The sequence below is a fragment of the Aptenodytes patagonicus genome, chromosome 23, assembly GCF_965638725.1.
Source record: "Aptenodytes patagonicus chromosome 23, bAptPat1.pri.cur, whole genome shotgun sequence".
In the NCBI taxonomy this organism is placed as follows: domain Eukaryota; kingdom Metazoa; phylum Chordata; class Aves; order Sphenisciformes; family Spheniscidae; genus Aptenodytes; species Aptenodytes patagonicus.
This window is the reverse complement of record NC_134971.1, coordinates 1,232,391-1,253,010: the sequence shown is the minus strand read 5'-3', so window position 1 is coordinate 1,253,010 and position 20,620 is coordinate 1,232,391. Positions and strand designations below refer to the sequence as shown.

The following is a 20,620-nucleotide window of genomic DNA, read 5'->3' as shown; positions in this document are numbered from 1 at the left end:
GCGGGTCTCCGCGGCGCCGATCTCCTCCGCGGCGCCGATCTCCGCACCGCCGGTCTCCGCAGCGCCCCCCGCCAGCCCCGCATGCTCACCCCGCGCCGTGCCGTGCCGTGCCGTGCCCGGGCGCCCTCCGCTCCGGGGCCCCGGCCCTCGCCCCGCTCACCGGGGGCGCTCGCCGGGCCGGGGCCGCGGGGGGAACCGCCGCCCGCTCGCCGCTTCCCCCGGACGCTCGCGGGTTGCCCGGGGCCGCGCGCGCCGCCAACTGCTTCCGGGTTGCGGCTCCCCCGGCAACAGGCCGGCCCGCCCCCGGCTAGCTAGCATTGGGCGGCGGGGGCCCGCCCGGCGTCGGATTGGCCGGCGGGAGGGCCGGGCCGCGTGACGTAGGCGTCGCGGCGACGCCTGCCGGGGGCTGTAGTCCGGGCGGGGCGGGTCCCGCCGCGCGTTGCCATGGCGACGCGTAGGCTAGGCCCGCGGCCCGGCCCGGCCCGGCCCGACGCCCCGGCCTCGCCGGGCCCCCGCCGCCGGGCCGGGCCGGGCCGGGGTGGGGGGGAGCCGCGGCGGGCCGGGCCGGGCCGGGCCGGGGTGGGGGGGAGCCGCGGCGGGCCGGGCCGGGCCGGGCCGGGCCGCGGCCGCAAAGCGCTTCCGCCGGCGGGCGGGGGGCGGGCGGGCTTTCCGGGGCGGGGAGCGCCGCGCCGCCATGCCCGCCGCCCCGCTCGGCCCCGCCGCGCCGCCTGCCCGCCCCGGCGCGGCCGCCCGGCCGAGGCGCGGGGCGCTGCGGGCCCGCTAGGCGCCGTCCCCCGCCCGCCCGCGGGGAGGAGGGCTTTCCGGGGCGGGGAGCCGCCGGCGCCGCCGAGGGCGCGGGCAGGGCTGCGGCGATGGCTGCCGCCTGGCCCTGGCTGCTGCTGTGGCTGGGGGCGGCCGCCCTGCGCGCCCGCCCGGCCCCGCCGCGCATCCGGCTGCCGCTGCGGGGCGGCGCGGCCCTGCCGCCGGGCCCCCGGGCGCGCCGGGCGCCGGAGGAGGCCGAGCGGGGCGGCAGCTTCGTGGAGATGATCGACAACCTGCGGGGCAAGTCCGGGCAGGGCTACTACGTGGAGATGACGGTGGGCAGCCCCCCGCAGAAGGTAGGGGGCTGCGGGGCGACCCCTCGGGCGCGGGCTCCGCCCGGCGCGGAGCGGAGCGGGCCGCGGAGCCACGGGCCGTCGGGCTCGGCCGGGAGCGGGCCCCCGCGCCGCCCCGGGGCGGGGGGGGGGGGGGGGGGGCGCTGCGGTCCCGCCCCGGCCCCTCGGCGGCTTCGTCCGGGGGCCGCGGGGGAGCGGGGGCTCGGCTCCGCGGACGCCGCCGTGGCCCAGCGCGCCGTCGCGTCGCCCCGGCGGCGCGGCTCGGGAAGCTCTCCCGTGCCCCCACGTCCCTGCGATGCTCGGGGGCTGCTTTTTCCGTCGCTTTGGCCGAAAGCCGGCGGCAGGCACCCGCCGAAGGTGACTCCCGTCTCACCCGGGTGACCGACGGGCTGCCTGGGCGCTCCGGCGTGAGGCGGGCGGGCGCTGCGTGTGCCCCGCCGTGCCGGGCCGGGCTGCATCCGTCCCTCCCGGGCCGAAGGATGCCACCGTGCAGGAGCTGGCGCGGTGTGCGGGGCGGCGAGGGGGTGGGGATGCGGCGTGCCCGCCTGCGAGAGCGCCGCACGGCCGTGTGCCCGCCTGGAGCGGGGGCATACGCGGGCGCGGAGGGAGCGCACGGCCGAAGCCGCCCTCGGCGCGTTCCTCCCAGCGCAGCGGCGGGCGCAGCTGCTGCCCGCCTGGCTCCGCACGCTGCTCCTGACCGCGGCGAGTCTTCCAGAGCTTGCTTTTCCTGGGGCTCTCGTACAGGCCGTCGCCGCAGGGAGTCGGGGGGCGGTGCGGGGAGGCAGCGTGCGGGACCCGGGGGCTGCCTCGCCGGACAGGGGGCCCGCGGGGCAGGCAGGGCAGGAGCCGGTGCATCGCCGGCCTCTGCCCCTGCTCCGTCTTTTTGTCCGTGTCCCTCGTGTCCCGGGAGCTGCGCTGCCCGGCTCACGCACGTGGCAGCGTCTGCCGGCGTGCTGGGGACGGGATGGGGTGCCGAGGGCCCGGGGCCGGCCCCTCCCCTCTTTTACGGGTGAGATTGTGGAGGTTCCCGCTGCCGAACCCTTTTGCGCCCATGTGCTCGCACCTGCCGCCGTCAGCAGCAAGTCTGGCCCACAGGGTCGAGGGGGCCAGCTCGGTGCTCGAGGGTCTGCGTTCCTTCCAGCACAGGGCCGGGCTCCCGCGCGCCTCCCACCCACCACGTAGGCCGGCGCTGCCAAAACACCCAGCGCCCACGCAGACTCTGAAATAAAGGCTGGCTTTTCCCCACGAGCTGGCTCCGTCCCGGGTGCCCGGCACGGCTCTGCACACGTGGCAGGAGAGAGCGACGCAAGCCAGACGTGAACCGCGGACGGGGGAGTAATACCACCGCCACAGAAATCCGCTCTCTCGGAGCGGTTTCGTGTTGTCCCTGCGTGCCTGGGATTTATTCCCTGCTCTGGCAGGGTATGTTTAGGGAAAAAGGGAAGAGGATTATTTCTAAAACCTAGTTTTAAACGCGATTTCATCATCTTTTGCCTGGGAACCGCCGCGTGTCGCAGCTGCCAGATAATTTCCGTGCGAACCACCTGTTTCCAGGCACTCGTGCGTTTCTGAACCAGTCACCCTTTTGGGCGGCATCTTCCAGCCTTGGACTCCCGCCAACTGTGAGGGCGGCATGTGCGTGCGTGCGTGCGTGCGCGCGTGCTGGAGCATAATCCCTCCAGGCCTCGTAACGGAATTAAAAGATTCACATGAGAGTATGGCCGTGCCTATGCGGGAAATCGGGGAGCAGGGAGGGTGTTTGTCTGGGGGGGGGGGGGCGCGTGCATCCTTCTCAAAGGCGCACGTGCGGCCCGGGCACCCTGCTCTCCCCCGCCGGCCCGTCTCCCTCCTCACCTTTCCTTTCACCTGCCCGGTGCTGGCAAGGAAGTTTCTTTATTCTGTTGCGCTTTAGTTTTGGTTCTGAGCTGTGCTGCACCGCGAAGTCACCGTCGGCAGTTAATTGCTCTCGCGCTCTGTGTCCCTTAGCGTGTTGGTTACGCTGCACGCTCGCGCCAGGCTCCCCAGGACCGGCTGATTCATAAATACACGGGGAAGAGGGCAGGAGCCGAGCGTCGGGAGCCGGTGCTTCGGGACAGATGGCGAAGGCTTGGTGCCTTCGCGAGCGGGTCGAGGCTCGCCGCCCCAAGAGCGGCACACAGCACTAGGGCACGCGCCGCGCGGAGCTGCTGCTGCTTCCGCCGAGGTGCCCGGAGGGGCTGTCACTTCCAGGGAGCAGCGGAGGGGTTTCAGGCAGCATCCCCGCCACACAGATCCTGGCCTCGCCGGTTCACGTGTCGTGTCCTGGCCTGAATCGACAGCCGGGCTGAGTCTCAAGGGTGCGGGTCCTCTCCATGGGGTCCTCTGCATGACCCCCGTCGGCGGGACGGAGCCTGCGGGGCGTGGGTCCCCACCGCTGCTCCCGCCGTCACTTACGCACGTAGTACCCACCAGCCCGGCGGGGAACGGCTGGGGTTGGGGCTCTCTGGCCGCCGAGGGGTTGCGTGCAGGGCCCAGGTAGTGGCGGCTTGCCGGCCCAACCGCTGCTCTCGGACGGGCGAGAGCAAAAACCCTCCCTGCCACCTGCGCCCTCTCCCTGCAGCATCAGCTCAGCAGGTCCTTCTCCAGGGAAACCCGTCTCCTCCGGGTACCCCTGGGGATCATCGAAGGTGAGCTGTGTGCAGCAGATGGCCCCTAATGACCGATCAAACAACCACCCTGGGAGCAGCCCGGGCGCAGCGGCAGAGGCTGCAGGCGCCGGGTTGCCAGGGGAAGGTCGGGCTGCGGAGCGGGCGCTGAGCTGGCCCGGCAGCTCTTGGCGCTCGCCCGAGGGGGATATCGGAGGGGCGAATGTGCCGCTCTCATCTTTACCCGTGGCCTGAAATGTTCCCCTAGGCAAGAAGCCGGCCTGGGGTCGGGGGAGACCTGTCCCCCAGCGCAGCGCAGGGCCGTGGGCAGGGTGGCAGGGCTGGGGCAAGGGGCACCCACGACATGCTGCCCGCAGCCAGCCCCTGTCAGCAGGCCATGGAGAGAACTCCGGCAGCTGTAGCCCAGCGCTTTTGTGATTAGCACAAGCGCATTAGCCTCCTTCCTCTCTCCTCTGACTCCACAGATTAAGGGCCGAAGCCCTGGCACGCTGCTGGCTGGGTCGGTGCCGGCGAAGCACCCCTACCGGGGCTGGAGGTCAGAGCTCACCCCGCAGCTCTGCTGCCCAGCACGGCCGGGAGCCCCCTGGAGCCCTGCGGAGCCCTGCTCCCACCCCGGCAATCCCCACCCGCCCACCCCTGCTCCTCGCAGGGCGGAGGGGGCCGCAGGCAGGGTTCAGCTGGGGGCAGGATCTGGCTAGCCTGCTCCCGGCCCCGCCGGTGGGACGTTTGCCAGACCCCGCCTGTGAGTTGGTAATCCAGGGCACAGGCAGAAATGAATCGGGAGCAGAGCTCAGCGTACGGACGGCCGATGAGCGGACCCAGCAATCCGCGGCGGCTTGCGTACCATCGGTCCTTCCGACCAGCTCTGCCAGCAAATTAGGTTTCCCGGCAGAGGGGAGCCCGGGCACCCCGTCTTGCTGCTGCTCCCTCCGGCCCCACGACACCCTGCCAGGTGCTGGCCGAATCCTGCCTGTGGATTCAGGCGCTGGGCGCAGGGGCCGAGGCCGGGCAGGGCTGAGGGGAGAGCACACGCTCTGTTTGCACGGTGCCGGACAATGTTTGCTTTTTGTGCGACATCCTGATGTCGCTGACTCCTGCTCCACCACTGTGTCCTCTCGCACAGCGGCTCTGAGCTGTCCCCAGGCACGGCAAAAGAGGGCCCCTGCTCGACTCGGGGCTCTGCACCGCTGCACGGCATCCCTCCTGCCTCCGGGGGCCCCCCCCGGACGCAGCAGGCACCCGGGCAGCCTCCCTGCCCTGCCTCTGCCTGTCCCCCTGCTGCCGCCGGGGCAAAGGGCCCTTTGTGCCCACGTGGGGTGGGCTGAGCCCTGCCAGCCCCGGGCAGCAGCACGCAGGGCTGTGCCGGGGAGCCCGAGCCCGCCTGCCGCTGCCCCCTGCCAACAGTGGGGCTGGCAGAGAGCCCAGCTGCCGGGCAGGGGCGAGCGGGACAGGCCCCGTCCCCGGTCGGGAGGGCAGAGCCAGGCTTGCTACCCAGACGGGGACCCAGAGCCATGGCAGGCGTGGGGACGGGGAAAGCGTCACTCGCCTGCGGTGCCAGACAGAGCTGGGCGGATGGTACGGCAGGGTCCCGCTGCAGTCATGAGCCTCCCTGTCTCTCCTTTCTCCAGCTGAATATCCTGGTGGACACAGGGAGCAGTAACTTTGCTGTGGGAGCTGCGCCTCACCCCTTCCTCCGGAGATACTACCAGCGGCAGCTGTGAGTATGCTGGGGGGACGCAGAGAGCACGGCCACCGCTCCTTGTGCCTGTGACACAGCCCTGGCCCCACGGGGGCATGCTGTCCCTTCTTGCCGGGGGTCCAGCCAGACCCTGCCGGGTGCCACCAGCCTCCAGGCCGGCTGGGTCCGCGTGGCCCCTTCTGTGCCCGGAGGAGGAGAGACCCCTCGGCCGCCTGTCCGCCTTCCCAGAACGTTTAAGGCGGTGTCTGAGCCGCTGGCCGTTGTGCACGGCAAACAACAGCTGGGCTTGTCCCCTGCACGCCCCGTGACAGCCGTGGTCCAGGCTGCAAGGAGCCGTCCCGGTGCTTCACCGACCCGTGGTGGGGCTCCCCAACAGCCACACGTGTGGAGAAACGCGCTGTCCTCACCCAGCCGGGCCAATCTGCAGGACAGGCACGCCTCTACGCTTGGACATGCTCGGCTATGCATGCATGCGCTCCCACCGTCACCCAACGGGCAGGCACCCGCTCCTCCTCCACGCTAATCTGACTCTGGCTCTTTGACGCCGTTGCAGGTCCAGCACCTACCGCGACCTGCGGAAGGGGGTGTATGTGCCCTACACCCAGGGCAAGTGGGAAGGGGAACTGGGCACCGACCTGGTCAGCATCCCCCACGGCCCCAACGTCACCGTCAGAGCCAACATCGCTGCCATCACGGAGTCGGACAAATTCTTCATCAACGGCTCCAACTGGGAAGGGATCCTGGGGCTGGCGTACGCCGAGATCGCCCGGGTGAGTCCTGGCTGGCAGCCGGCCAGGCCCCGGCTCTGCCTGGCCCTGCCAGCAGACGCGGGCACCCTGTTCCAGCAGGGTTCGATTGCCTCTTGCCTCGGCTCTACTCGGTCCCCTGGGGCCCAGCTTGCGGCTGTGCTGGCGACCTTCAGCCCTGCCCCAACAGCACGCAGAGCCAGGATCCCTGGGGGCACAGGGGTCCCGGCGAGGGGAGCTCCCCTGGGCACGGAGAGCCCCTGGAGAAGGGGTAGCGCTGACACGTCCCTGTCCTGCCTCTGCTTTCTCCTCCCACCAGCCGGACGACAGCCTGGAGCCCTTCTTTGACTCCCTGGTGAAGCAGACCCGGGTGCCCAACATCTTCTCCCTCCAGCTTTGCGGGGCAGGCTTCTCGCCCAACGAGACGGAGGCCCTGGCATCGGTGGGGGGCAGCATGGTGAGTGCTCCGCAGCCAGCAGGCAGGCCGGGGAGGCCGGTGGGGCTGCCCACGGGGGACGTGCCCCAGCTGGAGTTGGCAGCGTGTGGTGGCAGCGCCTTTCTGTCCCTGCTGCAGATCATCGGTGGCATCGACCGCTCGCTGTACGTGGGTGACATCTGGTACACACCCATCAGGAAGGAGTGGTACTACGAGGTCATCATCGTCAAGCTGGAGGTCAACGGGCAGGACCTGAACATGGACTGCAAAGAGGTGAGGGGGCACCGGGGGAACCTGCCCTACGGGGCACTGCTCTGTCGCTGCCGCTGGAGGCATCCGCCTTTGATCTGAGGGGAGTCAGGAGGGGAGCGGGGCTGGGGTCTCGCGCCTGGGTCACTCCTCCTCTTCTGCCCCCAGTACAACTACGACAAGAGTATCGTGGACAGCGGGACCACCAACCTCAGGCTGCCAAAGAAGGTGTTTGAGGCTGCGGTGAAATCCATCAAAACGGCTTCTTCGGTCAGTGAAAGCCATCCCTCCCCCCCGTGGGCACGTCCCCAGGGCCAGCGCGGGGCTGCGGGCAGCACAGCCTGCCCGTCGCCAGCCTGAGCATCTCTGCTGCCTGCCCGGCGGGGCCCCGCTCACCTCCCCTCTCCCTCTGGCAGACGGAGAAGTTCCCGGATGGCTTCTGGCTGGGGGAGCAGCTGGTTTGCTGGCAGGTCGGCACCACCCCCTGGCACATCTTCCCGGTCCTGTCCCTCTACCTGATGGGGGAGGCCACCAACCAGTCCTTCCGGATCACCATCCTGCCCCAGGTGAGCGTCGGCCCCGCCAGACCCTGCCCGGCGCCGAGCTGGCCGCACGGGCAGGACCGTGCTGGGTGGGCGCAGCTGCCCGCCCCCGGGAGCCCTGCCCCATCCCCCTTCCTGAGGGCGCCTCTCTTCCTGCAGCAATACCTGCGGCCGGTGGAGGACGTGGCCACCTCTCAGGACGACTGCTACAAGTTCGCCATCTCCCAGTCCTCCACAGGCACCGTCATGGGCGCCGTTATCATGGAGGGCTTCTACGTGGTCTTCGACCGTGCCCGCAAGCGCATCGGCTTCGCTGTCAGTGCCTGCCACGGTGAGGGCTGGGCCCGGAGGGGGGCGGAGGGGATGTGGACAGGCAGTGGTAGCACGGTGGCCAGAGCCCTGCCTTCTCCCGCCCGCAGTGCACGACGAGTTTCGGACGGCCGCAGTGGAGGGACCTTACCTGCACTCCAACATGGAGGACTGCGGCTACAACATCCCGCAGACGGACGAGTCCACCCTGATGACCATCGCCTACGTCATGGCAGCCATCTGCGCCCTCTTCATGCTGCCCCTCTGCCTCATGGTGTTCCAGTGGCGCTGCTTCCACTGCCTGCGGCGGGACCACGACGACTTCGCCGATGACATATCCTTGCTGAAGTGACGGCGGAGCGTGGGGGCAGCCCCGGGGGCCGCAGGTGAGGCAGCAGGGCAGGGAGAGGTAGGTCCTTTCTCCGGGGGCTGGAGCGTGGAGGCAGGGCAGCAGCGTGGGGAGCTCAGACCCTCAGCCCAGGCCCTCCTGGCCCTGGGGGACTCGGTGCCCGTCAGGGCCAGCGGGCCGGGAGCAGCCGAGGGAGCCCCAGGCCCGGGCTGCGTTCATCTGGGACCTACAGAAAGAGCGTGGCAGCTGGGGAGGGGGGTGGGAGCGCAGCAACCCCCTCCCGGGGGCTGGGGGCAGCTTCTCTGCTCCGGCACCAGGGTGAGCTGGGCTGTCGCAAGCTCTCCTGCCCAGCCCTGCCAAGCTTGACGGAGTCACGCTGACGAGCCATCCCCTGCCTGGCCCCTGTCTCCTTCCGTCCCCGTGCAGCTGCCCTTCTCAGCCCGCTCCGCCGGGAAGCCGCCGGCCCCGGCTCTCCGCGTTGTAGGGAGCTGTTGCGTGTGTGCATGCGCGCCGCGGCCGTGTCTTCCCCGTGTGGCTCCCTGCCCAGCACGCCTGCCTGAGCTGGACTCCAGAGTTCACACCTCCGGAGCCTCCCGTCCCCAGCCCCGGGCTTCTCGGAGACAGCCACGCAGGGCCAGCCTGGGGCTGCCCGGACAGGAGCAGCCGGAGGCAGGGGTTTCCCTCCCATCCTCCTGCTCCCCCGTACACCGCCCGCTCTAACGTTTCCCGTGGCGTTTCCCCTGCCCTCCCAAACTGTCCTTCCGCTGCCGCCAGCCCCAGGACTCCCTGCGCCCACCCCGCCCTCCCGGTTGCCTCCCGGGGCAGGCAGGAGCAGGCACCCGTCCTCTCCCCACTCCGCTTTCGCTCGCCCCTTTGGGGACGGGAAACTGCCTCGCCTCCCTTCCAGCGTCAGCGGCACCCGCCACGGAGAAGCCGGTGGCCGCTGCCCTCCCGCCGCGGGGAAAAGAGCCTCCCAGCTCGGGGCTGCACGGGGAGGGAAGGAAGCGGCGTCCCCCACCAGCCCCGCGCAGCCTGCTACGCACAGAAACCGCGTGCCGGGAGAGAGCGAAGTACCCAGCCCCGGCACCGGCTGCTCCCCAGCCCACCCGCCCGATCGAAAGCCATAGGGGAGCCAGCGCCGGGCTCGGCCGGCCCCCCCCCCGCAGCCCCTGCCCTGCCTCACCGCCGGCGAGTCCCACGGCACGGGGCACGGCGGCTCCTCTCTGCTCGCTCCATGAGTCCGCCTGTCCCGGCCCTAGCCAGGCCCCGGCTCCCACTCCCGAGGCGCGAGACACCCTGGTGGCCTGGGGACAGGGGGCAGCTGCGGGGACTGCAGCATTTATTATTTTTTAAACATGTGGTTGTATTTATTTCTTTTTTTTTTTAATAAGGCGAGTCACTGGTAGTGCAGCTGCGCAGAATCAGAGCGTGTATATAGCAGGTCCCACACCACACACGGGTGTACAAATAACGGTTGCTTCTCACCTGTACAATATATACATATATCTATATTTTTAATTCTAGCGCTGAAAGCCACTGTTCCAAACCCAAGATTAGGGGGTTGGGCCCTGTTTTGTTTTGGGGGGTTTTTTTTAAGTATTTTTAGCCCTCTGCTCAGTCCTAGGGCCTTGGCCACAAGCCAAGGCCGGGGCTTGCTCAGCAGCGGCGTGCTGGGGTGGAAGCACTTTATGGATCGGGGCGGGGGGGGCCGAGTTGGTTTCAGAGGAGGTGCTGACAGCGATGGGGGGAGGCAGGAGGAGGGCAGGGCTGGAGCAGGCAGCGCGGTGGTTCGCAGGCCGAAAGCCCAGCGAGCGCAGGGGGCACTTTTGTCCTCATCGTGTTCGTACAGCAAAGGGAGGATTTTTCCGGTGCGTAAGGACAACCCTCCCCTTCTCCCCGCTCGCCGCAGCTCGCCCTGCCCCAGGGAGAGGGGGGCCACTGCAGGCTCGCCATCTCCCTTCCCCGGGGCAGGCGCCCTGGAGCTTGCAGGCGGTTGATAACGCTGTATTCCCTTGCTCCTCTGCCTCCAACCTGGACAGGGAAGTGCTTTGTTTTAAAGACCGAGATTCACTAAGTAAAAGGCAACGTTCCTCCGTCAGCAAAAGGCGGGGCTCCCCGCGGTGCCAGGGCCGAGCTGGCAGCTGCCCAGCGGAGGCACGCGCGAGCGCCGAGCCACCAGTTCAGGCGGGGACAGGGGCTAGGGGCTGGAGCGCTGCAGGGCTGCGGGAATCGCCAAGCACGAGGCTTGTTCACTCGGTCCCGCAGTTAAATATTTCTTTGAAAAAGCAGCGAGGGAGCCAGCGCGCGAGGCGGGAGGAGGAAGCGCAGGCAGCGTAGGCGAGGCAAGCCGGCCCTGGCACCGGGCACCGCCACGACAGCCCACGACACGCACCCCTGAACTGTCCCACTTCACCACTAGCGCGCTCGCAAGGCGCGTCCGGTTCCCATGCCTTGCTCCAAACCTGCAAGCATCCAGCGATTCTGCTCCGGCGTGAGAGGGCAACGTTACGCAATTGCAGAGCGCGCACAGACCTCCATGCCCTCGCGCCTGCCCAGGACCCCCCCCCCCCAGGAGCCCAGAGACTCTGTTGCGGACCACTGCCTTAACACGCGCTGGCAAGCGTGTGCGTGTAGAAAGATACGGACTGTGGCCAAATTCAGGCAGGCTGCACCCAGGCAGCGCTTGCACGGGCCAACCCTGAGGCGTAGGTGCCTCCAGCGGTGCTGAATTTGTGCCACAGACGGCCAGTAAGGGGGAAAAAATTCTACAGAGCGAGTGCAAGATTTTAAGTGGTGCTGAGCACCTCGTAATCCCACCGAAATCCATGGAGAAAGGGTTGGTGCGTCAGCCCGTGCTTTAGGAGAAAGTCCAGGAGAGGGGAAACTAGGAACTGCAACAGGTTGGTTATCCTGAGCTGCAGCACAGCCGAATCCGTTCGCTCCCGAGCGCTCCCTCCCCGGGGCCCAGAGTTACAGCGGGGAACAGCAGGTAAAGGCGCGTGCGGAACTCTGCCCCGCAGGAGGGGGACGGGGACGGTTACCGCAGGCTGTCGCTGCAGACTCCAGTACTCTGTAACCTACTGTCTATGTAAGAACAATGAATGTTAACACGGTAAATTATTACTACATTAAAAAAAGGACCACAAAACATGCTCTTCAGCTGCGACCTGTTCATTGCCAAGAGGGGAGGTGCTGGGCGAGCACCCCCAGCACCGGATGGACGCGGCAGGGGCCCCGTCCGCTGGGGCAGGGGGCGTCCCGCCAAGGGAAATGGCTTGCGGCAAGCACGGAGCTGCTGGGGGCGCCGGCCCCGGAGAAGGAGCTGCCGGAAGCTAAGCGGGAAGAGGTAGTTACAGCGGCCGCTGGAGTCCCGGCAAGCGGCTCCTTCAAAAGGGAGGCCAGCAAGGCTGCGAACTAAGACAGAAGGAGCAGCACCAAATCACTGCATAATATACACACTTTATTTATGAATTTGTATGTATACAGACTTTCTATACACACATTACCTATATAATAAAAATGTACATGTGTATACATGGTCGTATAAATATAGAACTGTAGAAATCTTAGAACTGATCCTGTCTATTCACAGCAACTCCTCCCGGGGGACCGCTTTGTTCGGGTAGCCGTCATTTGAGACTTGGACAAAAGGGGCAAGTGTCATTTGTGTTGGTTTGTGCCCAGAATTTGATGCACTGGAAGAGAGAGAATTAGTCAAGAGCCACTGGCACAACTCAAAGGCGCTGTGAACAGCGTGGCATTACTTTTCCAGATCGGTGCTGGCAAGGGCGCTCATTTTAAGGGATGGTCTCTTTTGCTCCTTAGAGACAGCCTCCATCAAAAGGTCGCCAGGCGGAGGGAGCCCTCTTCAACCTAGCAGGATCATCAGCCCCTCCTCAATACATGGTTTTCCATTTCCTCGGCAGTTGCTGGAGGCCCCAGAGCCACTGGGATGAGGGCTTTGCCTACACAGGTGAACCACTGCCAGCACTGCGGGATGAGAAAGTCTCCTCCTCTTCCCAAGAGCTCCTGCGCACGGACCCACAGTGCCCAGACACCTGGGCGACGGTGGCAGCTCTCTCCATCGCCCTGTATTCTAGATCCTCCCAGACCGTCCTGCTCCAGGGAGGCAAAAGGCCAGGATCTAACCCTCCTAGCAACGAGCACAGGCTCGGGGGCAGGAACCAGGACAGCCTGTTCCTAAAGCCGCCACCAAATGGCCACTCAGGGTGGCCCAGCTAAGAGTATGGAAAGGGGGGGGGGGTGTGACGGGACGCAGAGAAGTTGTTTACTGATCACACCCCTCTCCTGGCAAGATCTCGGGACAGCAGGGACTCGCTACACGTGCCCAGGGCCCCCGGAAGGGAGTCGGCACCAGGAACGGCTACGAGGAACCCAAGAGCAGCGCGCAGCAGGGAAGCACACTCACCTCCTTGTGCAGCACGTGCGAGCAGGCCATGGGGTGAAGGTCACCAGGCTGCACAAGCTTCTGGCACATTAGACACAGCTTACAGGCAGCCGGGGTCTGGGACGAGCAGCGAGGGGACAGAAAGGAGACAGGCACGGAAGTCAGAGACCCCAGCTCAGATCACGCATCCCACACTCCAGCTACTCGTCCTGCCGGCTGCAGCCAGGGCCCGCAGTTTGCCCAATTCCTCCCTCTGCACACAGCCATCACACGACGTTAGAGCCTCTGACCCCTCTCCTGCGGCCGTTGCCCTCTTCCCCGATGCGAAGCACAACGGATCCATGCCCCTAACCCTCCCCTTCTACCTCAGCGGCCCGAGCGGCTGGGTGAGGAGAGAGGTCCCAGCTTCGCTGGCTCATCCTTTCGGCCACCTCTCAAAGGGCTCCCTCCCTCCGCTTTCCCCGGGGACGGCGAAGCGCTCCAGGCAAGCCAAAGTGTCTTACGTGTGACGCTGTTCCAGGGTAAGCCACCTGGGCCGGGGGCAGGAACATGGGCGTGCTGATCTGAGGCAGCGGAGCAGAGAACATGGGGGCCCTGATTCGACCGAGAGGCTGCAGCGAGGCAAACAAGGCGCATCAGAAAAGCCCGGAAGGAAAGGACAGCCCAGTTACCCCAAGCCACCTCGGGGGAAAAACGGCTCCCGAGAGCTACGCCGCCATCGGCAGGAAGGGGAACCCCGGGGACACACGCCTGACGCACAGCCCAAGCCCGAGCTCTGTGCGGTCCCGGCAGCGGGCCCCGTGCGGCTCAGTCTGCAGGGAACCAGGGAGCAGGCGCGGCTTCTCACCGCTACCCGGGCTCCCCTTCCCAGCAGCCCCCCCCGCGAGGAGTCTGGCGGGCCCCCGCCAGCCCCCCGCCGCTCTCCCACCTGAGCCCCGGCCGCTGCCCGCTCCTGCTGCTCCGCCAGCTTGGCCGCCACCAGCTGGTTCAGCTCCTCCATGGTCAGACCCGCCATGGTCCTCCGAGCGGTCTTGATCTGCTGCAGTATGTTGGTGAGCTGGGCCCTGCAGGGACAGCAGCCTGCTAAGGGCCCCCGGCCGGCGGCGGCGAGCCGAGCGGCCCCCATGAACGGGGACCCTCCCTCACAAGGCCCTGCAACACTGCTCCAGGCGAGGCAGCCACCCCAGCCCCGGGGGAAGCCCCTATCACGGCAAAGGAGCGTGCGCTCTCAACCGCCTGCCGTCTGAATGAGGCGAATCGCACGCCGAGCGAGCTTCCGTCCCCAAAATGCTGGGGAAAGAGTGGGAAACCCCAGCTGGAGCGAGAGACAGCGCCCACCTGTCGCGCAGCCAGCACCGCGGAGGCTGAAGGGCTCGCCTGAGGCAGTGCTGCCCGTAGGGTGCTCTCGGCTGCGCCCAGGCATCACCGCTGTCCTTTAGACAAAGCTCCAAACGTTTCTCACTCCCAGTGCTACGGCAAACCTGGCAGAGAGCGCCCAGCCTTTGCTCCTCGCCTTCGGGCTTCCCTCACTTCCTCCAGACCCCGCAAGCGCCGAGAGGAGCTCCGCTTCCCCTTACCCGCACGCAAGTCTTCACCCTCCGGGAAGGACAACGCGAGACGCTTACTTGTTGCACTGTGGAAACCGAGTCAACAACTTCTCCAGCAGCTTTTCCAGCTTATCGGCCGGCTGCAGCCTGTGAAACTCTGGAGTGACGTTAACTCCTCCCAGGCCTGGCGGAGGAGGGATGGAGGCAGCGGGAGTCATGTGAGGGCTGTGCGTGCCAATAAGCGATGCCACTACAGGGCTGTTTCTTCCCTGGGAAGCGGGCAGCGGCGGGGAAGGCTGGTTGGGCCTGGAGATCGCAGGGTTCAGGAGAGGAAAGGAGAGTGCCCGGGGATCAGCACTCGGCATGACCATGGGAACGGGAACTGGTCCGATGGGAAAGGGGAGCCTGGGCGTAAGGGAGGGGTTGGGCTGGAATGCCGTCAGCATGAGATCTATCTGAGAAAGAAAAACAGGGGGAGAAGAAAAGGCTGGTTAGAATAAGCCCATCTGAAAGCAGAGCTGAGCGCCTTCCTCCCCAGCCGGACAGGAGGCGGGCTGAACCGCGGGCACCGGCTGCTACGCTCCCCGCGGCAAGGGAGGGAGACCCTTCCCCTCCTCACCGGGGCCAGCAGGTAAGCCCAAACAGACAGGGGACAAGCACGGGACTCCAGAAAACGCAATCCCTACGCAGCCTCCTTCAACGCCCGTGGCACAGGCAGTGCCAGTTAGGGGCCAGCGGTCAGGCTGTCCCCAGAGCCTCACGGCAGCTTCCCGGCAGCGAAAGCTTGCGTTTGTTAGGCTGGAGAGGCACTCACTTCTGAGGGTGGAGGCGGCAGCGTCGGGGTTGGGATCTGTGGGAGGCTGCTCAGCTTTGTCCCGTTTCTCACCATCTGAATGTGGTCGTTGAACTGATCCTAGCAGAGAGGAAAGCAAAGACGCGTTTACCGAAGCCTCTGCCCGAGGAAGTTTTGGGCGCTGCGTGCCTAGAGCAGGCAGATTCCCCTGCCTGGGCAGAGCACTCTCAGCCCCGGAACAGCTGCGGGCCCTAGAGCAGACACGGTTTGGTTCCACAGGAGTCAAGAGAACGAAAAAGGACCCGGGGGGAGAGACAGAGTAACCGCCTCTGCGATGAACCCGACACACTGCTTTCATCTCCACGTGGCTTATCCACGCGCACGAGCCTGAAGAGGCGGGCAGAAGATCTCTCGCGAAGGCGGACGGACTGTGCCACGCTCTTGGACACACAGCGTTTTCTGGGTGTTGGTCCTCTCCCAAAGAGGGTTGAAACTAGGCAGGCAGAGCAGCCTCGGTGCGAAGAACCGCTCGCTGCTCGGCGGGGAGCCGTTCGGCAGGAACTTACTCGGACGCTTTCCTTGGTCATTCGTATCCTGTTCAGCCTCATCTCCCACTCCCGCTTTGGCCTCATCGTCTCCAGCGTGGGCGGCGCAGACCTGCAAGCACGACCAAACTTTCCCACTCGCGCCCGGGCTCTCACCGGCAGCAAAGCGGGAGCGACTAACACCCCACGCCCTCCCGCCTTCCCCCGTCGGGGCTCCCCTCCTCCGGCTGGGCGGGAAGGAGGGCTCACGGCTCAGGCGAGGAAGCCCGCAAGAGGAGAGCGCGCGGTGCTACCAGCGTGCCGACTGATCTGGCAGACAGAGACACGGACACCGCAGCCAACGCCGTTGCCCACAGCACTCTGTCGAGGGCACGGCCGACGTTCAGCAGACGCACAGCAACAGGGAAGAAGCACAGCCCCACAAACCCTTGTTTTGGGACACCGCCGAATCGCGTTATTTTAATAAGCAAGCCACAGGAAACCTTGAGCTGCTTCAGTCCAACCTCCAGCGTAAGCAGAGGAAGAGGAGACGGGTACGTAGGGACACTTGAGTTACCCTGCCGTTTCTGAGACTACACGGACTTACTTGAGGTAGGTGAGGTGTAGCTCTGCTTCTTTTTCTGCTTCTTCTAGTTTCAACACCAGCAGCTCCTTTCGGCTCTCCAGGGACAGGATCTAGCAGAGAGAGGCCCCACATGAAGAGCAGTTTTTGTACTCCCTTGTTTCTTGCTGCCAGACCGCGACCGTAATCTCTTCACGAAGCACCGCGCCAAGCTACTTAGTCCCGACTAATGTTTACTGCACTGATATTTGCTTCTCCCTTCTCTTGTCCCACGGAGAGGGGGACTTAGCCTCATCCTCAACTGCTCCTAACGTCACACAAGCGTTCATTACGACCTGGCATCTTACAAAGACTCTCTTCAACAACTGCTTCGCAGGTAAGAAGTCACCTACTGACCTCCGCTTTCCAGGCCCGTTCTGTCTCCTCGAGAATGTTCCTGTTGATTTCATTGTGCTGGTTCTTCAGCTTATCTAGCTCCATCTCCCATAGCTGCCTGCAGACAGAAACAGAACGAGCCCGCTTAGGCTTAGGCACCGGAACGGCGCGGCACGGGAGAGCTGGCAAGCTCCCACAAAACCGATCGATCCTGGTAGCTCTGGATGGGGTGGAGCCGTGGAGGATCGACAGCTTCCAGACTATGACAGCAGCCACAGTTCCCAAGGCTGCATGAGTCACCGTCCCAAGAGCGAGCTGTTCCAGAGCACGCAAACAACCGGTGTGCAAACCACGCCGGGCAAAACGAGGAGAGGGGGGTTCCCCCCGGCAAAATTCAGCCCAACTCCAGGGAAAGGTGCGCAGGTCTGAACCAGGAAGCGACCTGAAGCAGCACACAGAACGAAGCCGTTCTGATCCTGGAGAAGCTTAGAGCTGGCCCTTCCCACCCGGGTTACGTGAGCATCTATGCCTGGATCTGGAGCTTCTCTGCCCAGCCTTAAAATACCTGAGCGTGCCAGAGTTTAGGGCACCTGGGCGGCTGCGGGGAACAGAGAGAGAAACAGGTTTGCCCCAAGTCTGGGAAGCTGAAATTCAGTCAGAGGTAGCAGTTACAAGCCGAGTCGATCCACCGAGCATAAACCCTAATCTTACGGGATCTTTCTGTCACAAGCCTGCCTACGAGCCTGCTTGTGACCAGGATCAAAGAGGGTTTAATCCAGAGGCCGGGGGCACCAGCCTGCTGGGAGAGGAGATCAAACCTTTAGAGCGCATAACTGGACAGCGCTGTCAGTCCGCTCTCTCCAGCCCACCCCACCAGAAGCAGCGGATTCACTCCGAGGCAAAACGACTGGAAGGAAAAAGAGTATTCAACGGCATTAATCCGGCAGTAGGTAACAGCCTTACTTTTCATCGGACTGCTCTGCAATCAGAGAAGCTATCTTGTTTTCCTTCTCCTCCTGCTCTTTCAGCAACCTGCACAAGAGAAGGAGGACAGATGCAGTCACCTACCGCGAAGGTGTTATCGCCCAGCCACTAATGCCGCCGGTCCCAAGTTCACGCAACATATTGGCCCAGCTGTGCGCCCGATGTAACAACGCTCTCTGAAGACTGCGCCGCTCGATAAATGTTTGAAAGCAACCACTAACATCCTCCAGGGCAAAAATCTTGCTGTATCATGGTACTGCACAAAGTCTGTGGCATCGAACCAGAATCCACCACGGGGAGCTGTGCTGCTCTGACAACACCTTCACTCAGGGTGAAACAGGGGCCGAGTACTTGGAACCATTACTAAAGGAGCTTTATCCAAGAACATCACCGAGCCCTCGGGATAAAATCAAAAGTCAGACCGCTACGACATGACAGAACGGCTCTGTAAAAGCGCAAATTCACCATCCAAGGGAACCTTCAGATCTTCACAAACAACTCGCACCTTGCTCGCGTCAGAACACCCCCCCACACCCCGAATCTAGAGAGATCCTTTGCACAGAGCACGCGGCCCGTCTGACGGCAAAGCCTGACAGCAGCAGTCAGTCTTTCAAAGCACCCGGTGTAAGGCGTAGTCGAGCAGCCTACCGAAACGGGCAGTTCTGAGGAGAACAACTTGAAAAGGCCAGCGAGGCCCTACCCCTAGCGCTGACTTGCAGCACAGCAGTCCCGCGGAAAGGCTCTGGATTGTGAGACGGCAGCAGACAGAGCTGAGCTGCGCGTTATCCTTGCCAAGTGCTGTCCCCGCGTACACCTAACAGGCAAAGCGACAACCCGCCGCCCCAAAATTCACGTTGGGATCTTCTGCGGAGACAAGCTGCTCCGTCTGTGGCAGATCCAGACAAAACCGTACAGGTCTGGCCTGAGCTGCTCGCCAAAATGCTCGCTGCTTCCAAAAAGTTTAAAGCGATCCTCTTTCGCTTCCTCACGTACACATCAGGGTTAAGCTGCACCTTTTCCCCCAAGAAAACCCTCCGCTTGCTTTTGCATACTAATACCTTCTGCCTTTCTCACAGAGTTTCTCGATTTCTGCCTTCAGATCCTGCTCTTTCTGCAAGAATTCTTTCTTCTCTTTCTCCATCTTCTTCTTTGTCTCTTCTCGCTTGATCGTAACATCCTGAATCGCTTTCAGGATCTCCTAGAGCAAAACAAGCGTCACACAAATAAAGAGCAAAATTCCCGAGTAACGGTTTGGGTTTTAAATCCATTATTATTTTAGGTTAATCGAAGAGAGATTATGCGATTACACGCGTCATCAAAATCTTTCTTTTTAGTAGCTCCAGACGAGATACACAGCAGCTGTTAGGAGGGAACCCAGGAGACAGGCAGACGGTCTAAACCGCGGGTTCTCCTCTCTCTTTAGAAGGATTTCAAGCGGCAGGGAGTTCTGCTCCGGTTTAGACCTGGCCGACGGGCCGCCGATGGCTCCTTTTGTCTTGAGGAGCGGTTACCCGTAGGGCCAGTTGCGAACCACCCGTTTAACCTCACGATCTGTGAGCGACGGCCACAGAGACCTAAGTAATCACACGGAGCTAATTCCCCTCGCTCCACACCCGTTCTCATTCGGAAAAAACGCCCCGCTTGTTGAGGAGACATTGCAAGATCCCTGGCAGGAGCGGACGCGCACGCGGGATGCTGGGTTAGGCATTAGTTCTGAACTGCTCAGCACCCCCGTTTGGGCAGGGGCCAGCCCTCAGCGCTGTAAAATAGCGCGGTACGCAAGGGAAACCGCCACGCGGCGTGCCACCGCCGCTTCTCACGGCCCGCTTTGCTCCCCGCCGCGCCCCTCCGCGGCCCACCTTAACCGCGTGAGCGGCAGCGCTAACGGGCAGGTTAAAACGAAAAGGGGACGTCGCCAAATACCTGGTGGTTCTTCATCTCTTCCTCCCTCCGCTGCTGGAGCTGCTTAAGCTGTACCTGCAGCTGGTTCTCCACTTGCCTCTGCTTGTCCAACACCTCCTGGTAGCGCTCCTTCAACAACGCCCTCTCGGACATCATTTTGTCCTGCAGCGGAGGGCGGAAATTTAGGGAGAACCTTCCCCTTCCCGCACGCTAAAAGGCGCGCGGACAGGGGCAGGAAAGCTCAGCAGCTCCTCAGAGCCCGGTAGGTGCCACTGTCAAGAGCCACAGTCGAACGGCTTCCACTTTCCAAGCTCGGGCTCCCTAGATCAGAAACGATGACGGGAGGCACTGCCTGCGGCTGCGGCTAGCACCGCGTTTCCTCCCTTAAAGAGGACAGCTCGAGAACGCCAAGGCTGGCACGTAAAGGACAGAAAAGCTCCCTGTGGGAAGAGCCGTGCTCCAGCTCCTTTGCCCGGGGAGCGGCACCACGGGCGCGCGAGCGGCAGAGCCTGGACCCGATCGCAGGGCTTCGATACCCACCAAGTTCTTCTCGATATCCTGATCCGTGTTCGCATCCATGTCGGCCGTCTTGAAGTCGGTCTGCCAAGGGGAGATGACTGCCGTCAGACCCCCCCGCAGCGTGGCCGAGCGGCCAGACCCAACGTCCCTGACCCGTCCTGGAGAAACGCCGGCGGTGGCGGCGCGACCCGCGCCGGATTCAGACCGGCCACTCCTCGCCAAGCCCTCGCTTCGCTCTTTCACGTAAAGGTTGGTCGAAGCCCAAGGCCACGCACGCGGCAGCGGCAGGCACGGACGTGCTTCACCCTCCGGCCTCAACCCGGTGGGGACCCGCCGCCGCCCCCCGCCCCCCCGAAAGCGGCGGGGTTCGGCGACTCCCTCGCTCCCCCGCGCCGCGCCGCCCCGACATCCCCCCGGGCCCGGCAGCCGCGCTCCCCGCCGGAGCGGGGCCCACCCCCGCGCCCCGGCAGAAGCTCGGCGCGGCCCCCCGCTCGCCCCCCCCGCCGCTCGCCGGGCCGGCGGCGGCCCCGCGGGGCCGACACCCACCTGCACCGCGATGTTCTGCGAGGGCCTGGCGGGGGCCGCCTCCGGGTCGGGCTCCTCCGCCGCCCCGCCGCTCTGCCCCCCGGCCTCCCCCTCGCCGCCGCCGGGCGCCGCCGCCGCCGCCGCCAGCAGCGCCGGGGCCTGGCCGGGGGCGGCGGGGCCGCGGGGGGCGGCCGCGGGCTCCGCCTCTCCGCCGGGGCCGGCCGGCGCCGCCTCGCTGGGGCTCTCCGGGGCGGAGAGGGCGCTCCCGCTGTGCGAAACGAACAGGTCGGTCGGTCACTCGCTCCGCCGGCCCCGGCCCCGGCCCCGGCCCCGGCCCCGGCCCAGGCCCCGGCCCGCCGGGCCTACCTAC

At 65.2% G+C, this 20,620-nt stretch overlaps 3 protein-coding genes across 6 annotated transcripts in view; 1 reads left to right on the top strand and 2 right to left on the bottom strand.

Annotated features, from left to right (window-relative positions):
- The window catches only part of CEP164 (centrosomal protein 164), a 41,209-nt gene extending 41,075 nt beyond the window's left edge, over positions 1-134 (bottom strand). For all 3 annotated transcript variants that reach the window (XM_076358354.1, XM_076358355.1, XM_076358356.1), the window contains exon 1: positions 90-134. The gene's annotated coding sequence lies outside the window, so the exon portion shown is untranslated. The remainder of the gene's footprint in view (positions 1-89) is intronic.
- Positions 135-872: 738 nt separating this feature from the next.
- Positions 873-15,410, top strand: BACE1 (beta-secretase 1). 2 transcript variants are annotated; one of them, XM_076358660.1, is made up of 10 exons: positions 873-1,118; positions 5,389-5,477; positions 6,013-6,229; positions 6,525-6,662; positions 6,780-6,914; positions 7,059-7,160; positions 7,307-7,456; positions 7,592-7,763; positions 7,852-8,127; positions 15,118-15,410. In XM_076358660.1, the coding sequence occupies exons 1-9, from the start codon at positions 873-875 to the stop codon at positions 8,091-8,093; spliced, it is 1,491 nt and encodes a 496-aa protein (XP_076214775.1). In that variant the 3' UTR covers positions 8,094-8,127; positions 15,118-15,410. The 2 variants fall into 2 exon arrangements, with proteins under 2 accessions (XP_076214775.1, XP_076214774.1); XM_076358659.1 differs by lacking the exon at positions 15,118-15,410 and having other exon boundaries at positions 7,852-11,624.
- Positions 11,530-20,544, bottom strand: RNF214 (ring finger protein 214; the record flags this gene model as incomplete). The annotated part of the gene is made up of 14 exons (XM_076358345.1): positions 11,530-11,785; positions 12,520-12,615; positions 13,002-13,109; positions 13,427-13,562; positions 14,124-14,500; positions 14,860-14,958; positions 15,405-15,495; positions 15,970-16,058; positions 16,342-16,438; positions 17,284-17,352; positions 18,363-18,502; positions 19,228-19,368; positions 19,747-19,806; positions 20,272-20,544. Coding segments are annotated over 14 exons (1,842 nt in total), but the record flags the coding sequence as incomplete, so codon positions are not given.
- Between the last annotated feature and the right edge of the window lie 76 nt (positions 20,545-20,620).

Bases quoted from the DNA above. Each gene is read 5' to 3' on its own strand.
- BACE1 (XM_076358660.1), top strand. From the start codon at position 873: ATGGCTGCCGCCTGGCCCTGGCTGCTGCTGTGGCTGGGGGCGGCCGCC. The intron at 7,457-7,591 runs GTGAGCGTCGGC...CTCTTCCTGCAG, and splicing joins GGATCACCATCCTGCCCCAG to CAATACCTGCGGCCGGTGGA. The intron at 7,764-7,851 runs GTGAGGGCTGGG...TCCCGCCCGCAG, and splicing joins CGCTGTCAGTGCCTGCCACG to TGCACGACGAGTTTCGGACG.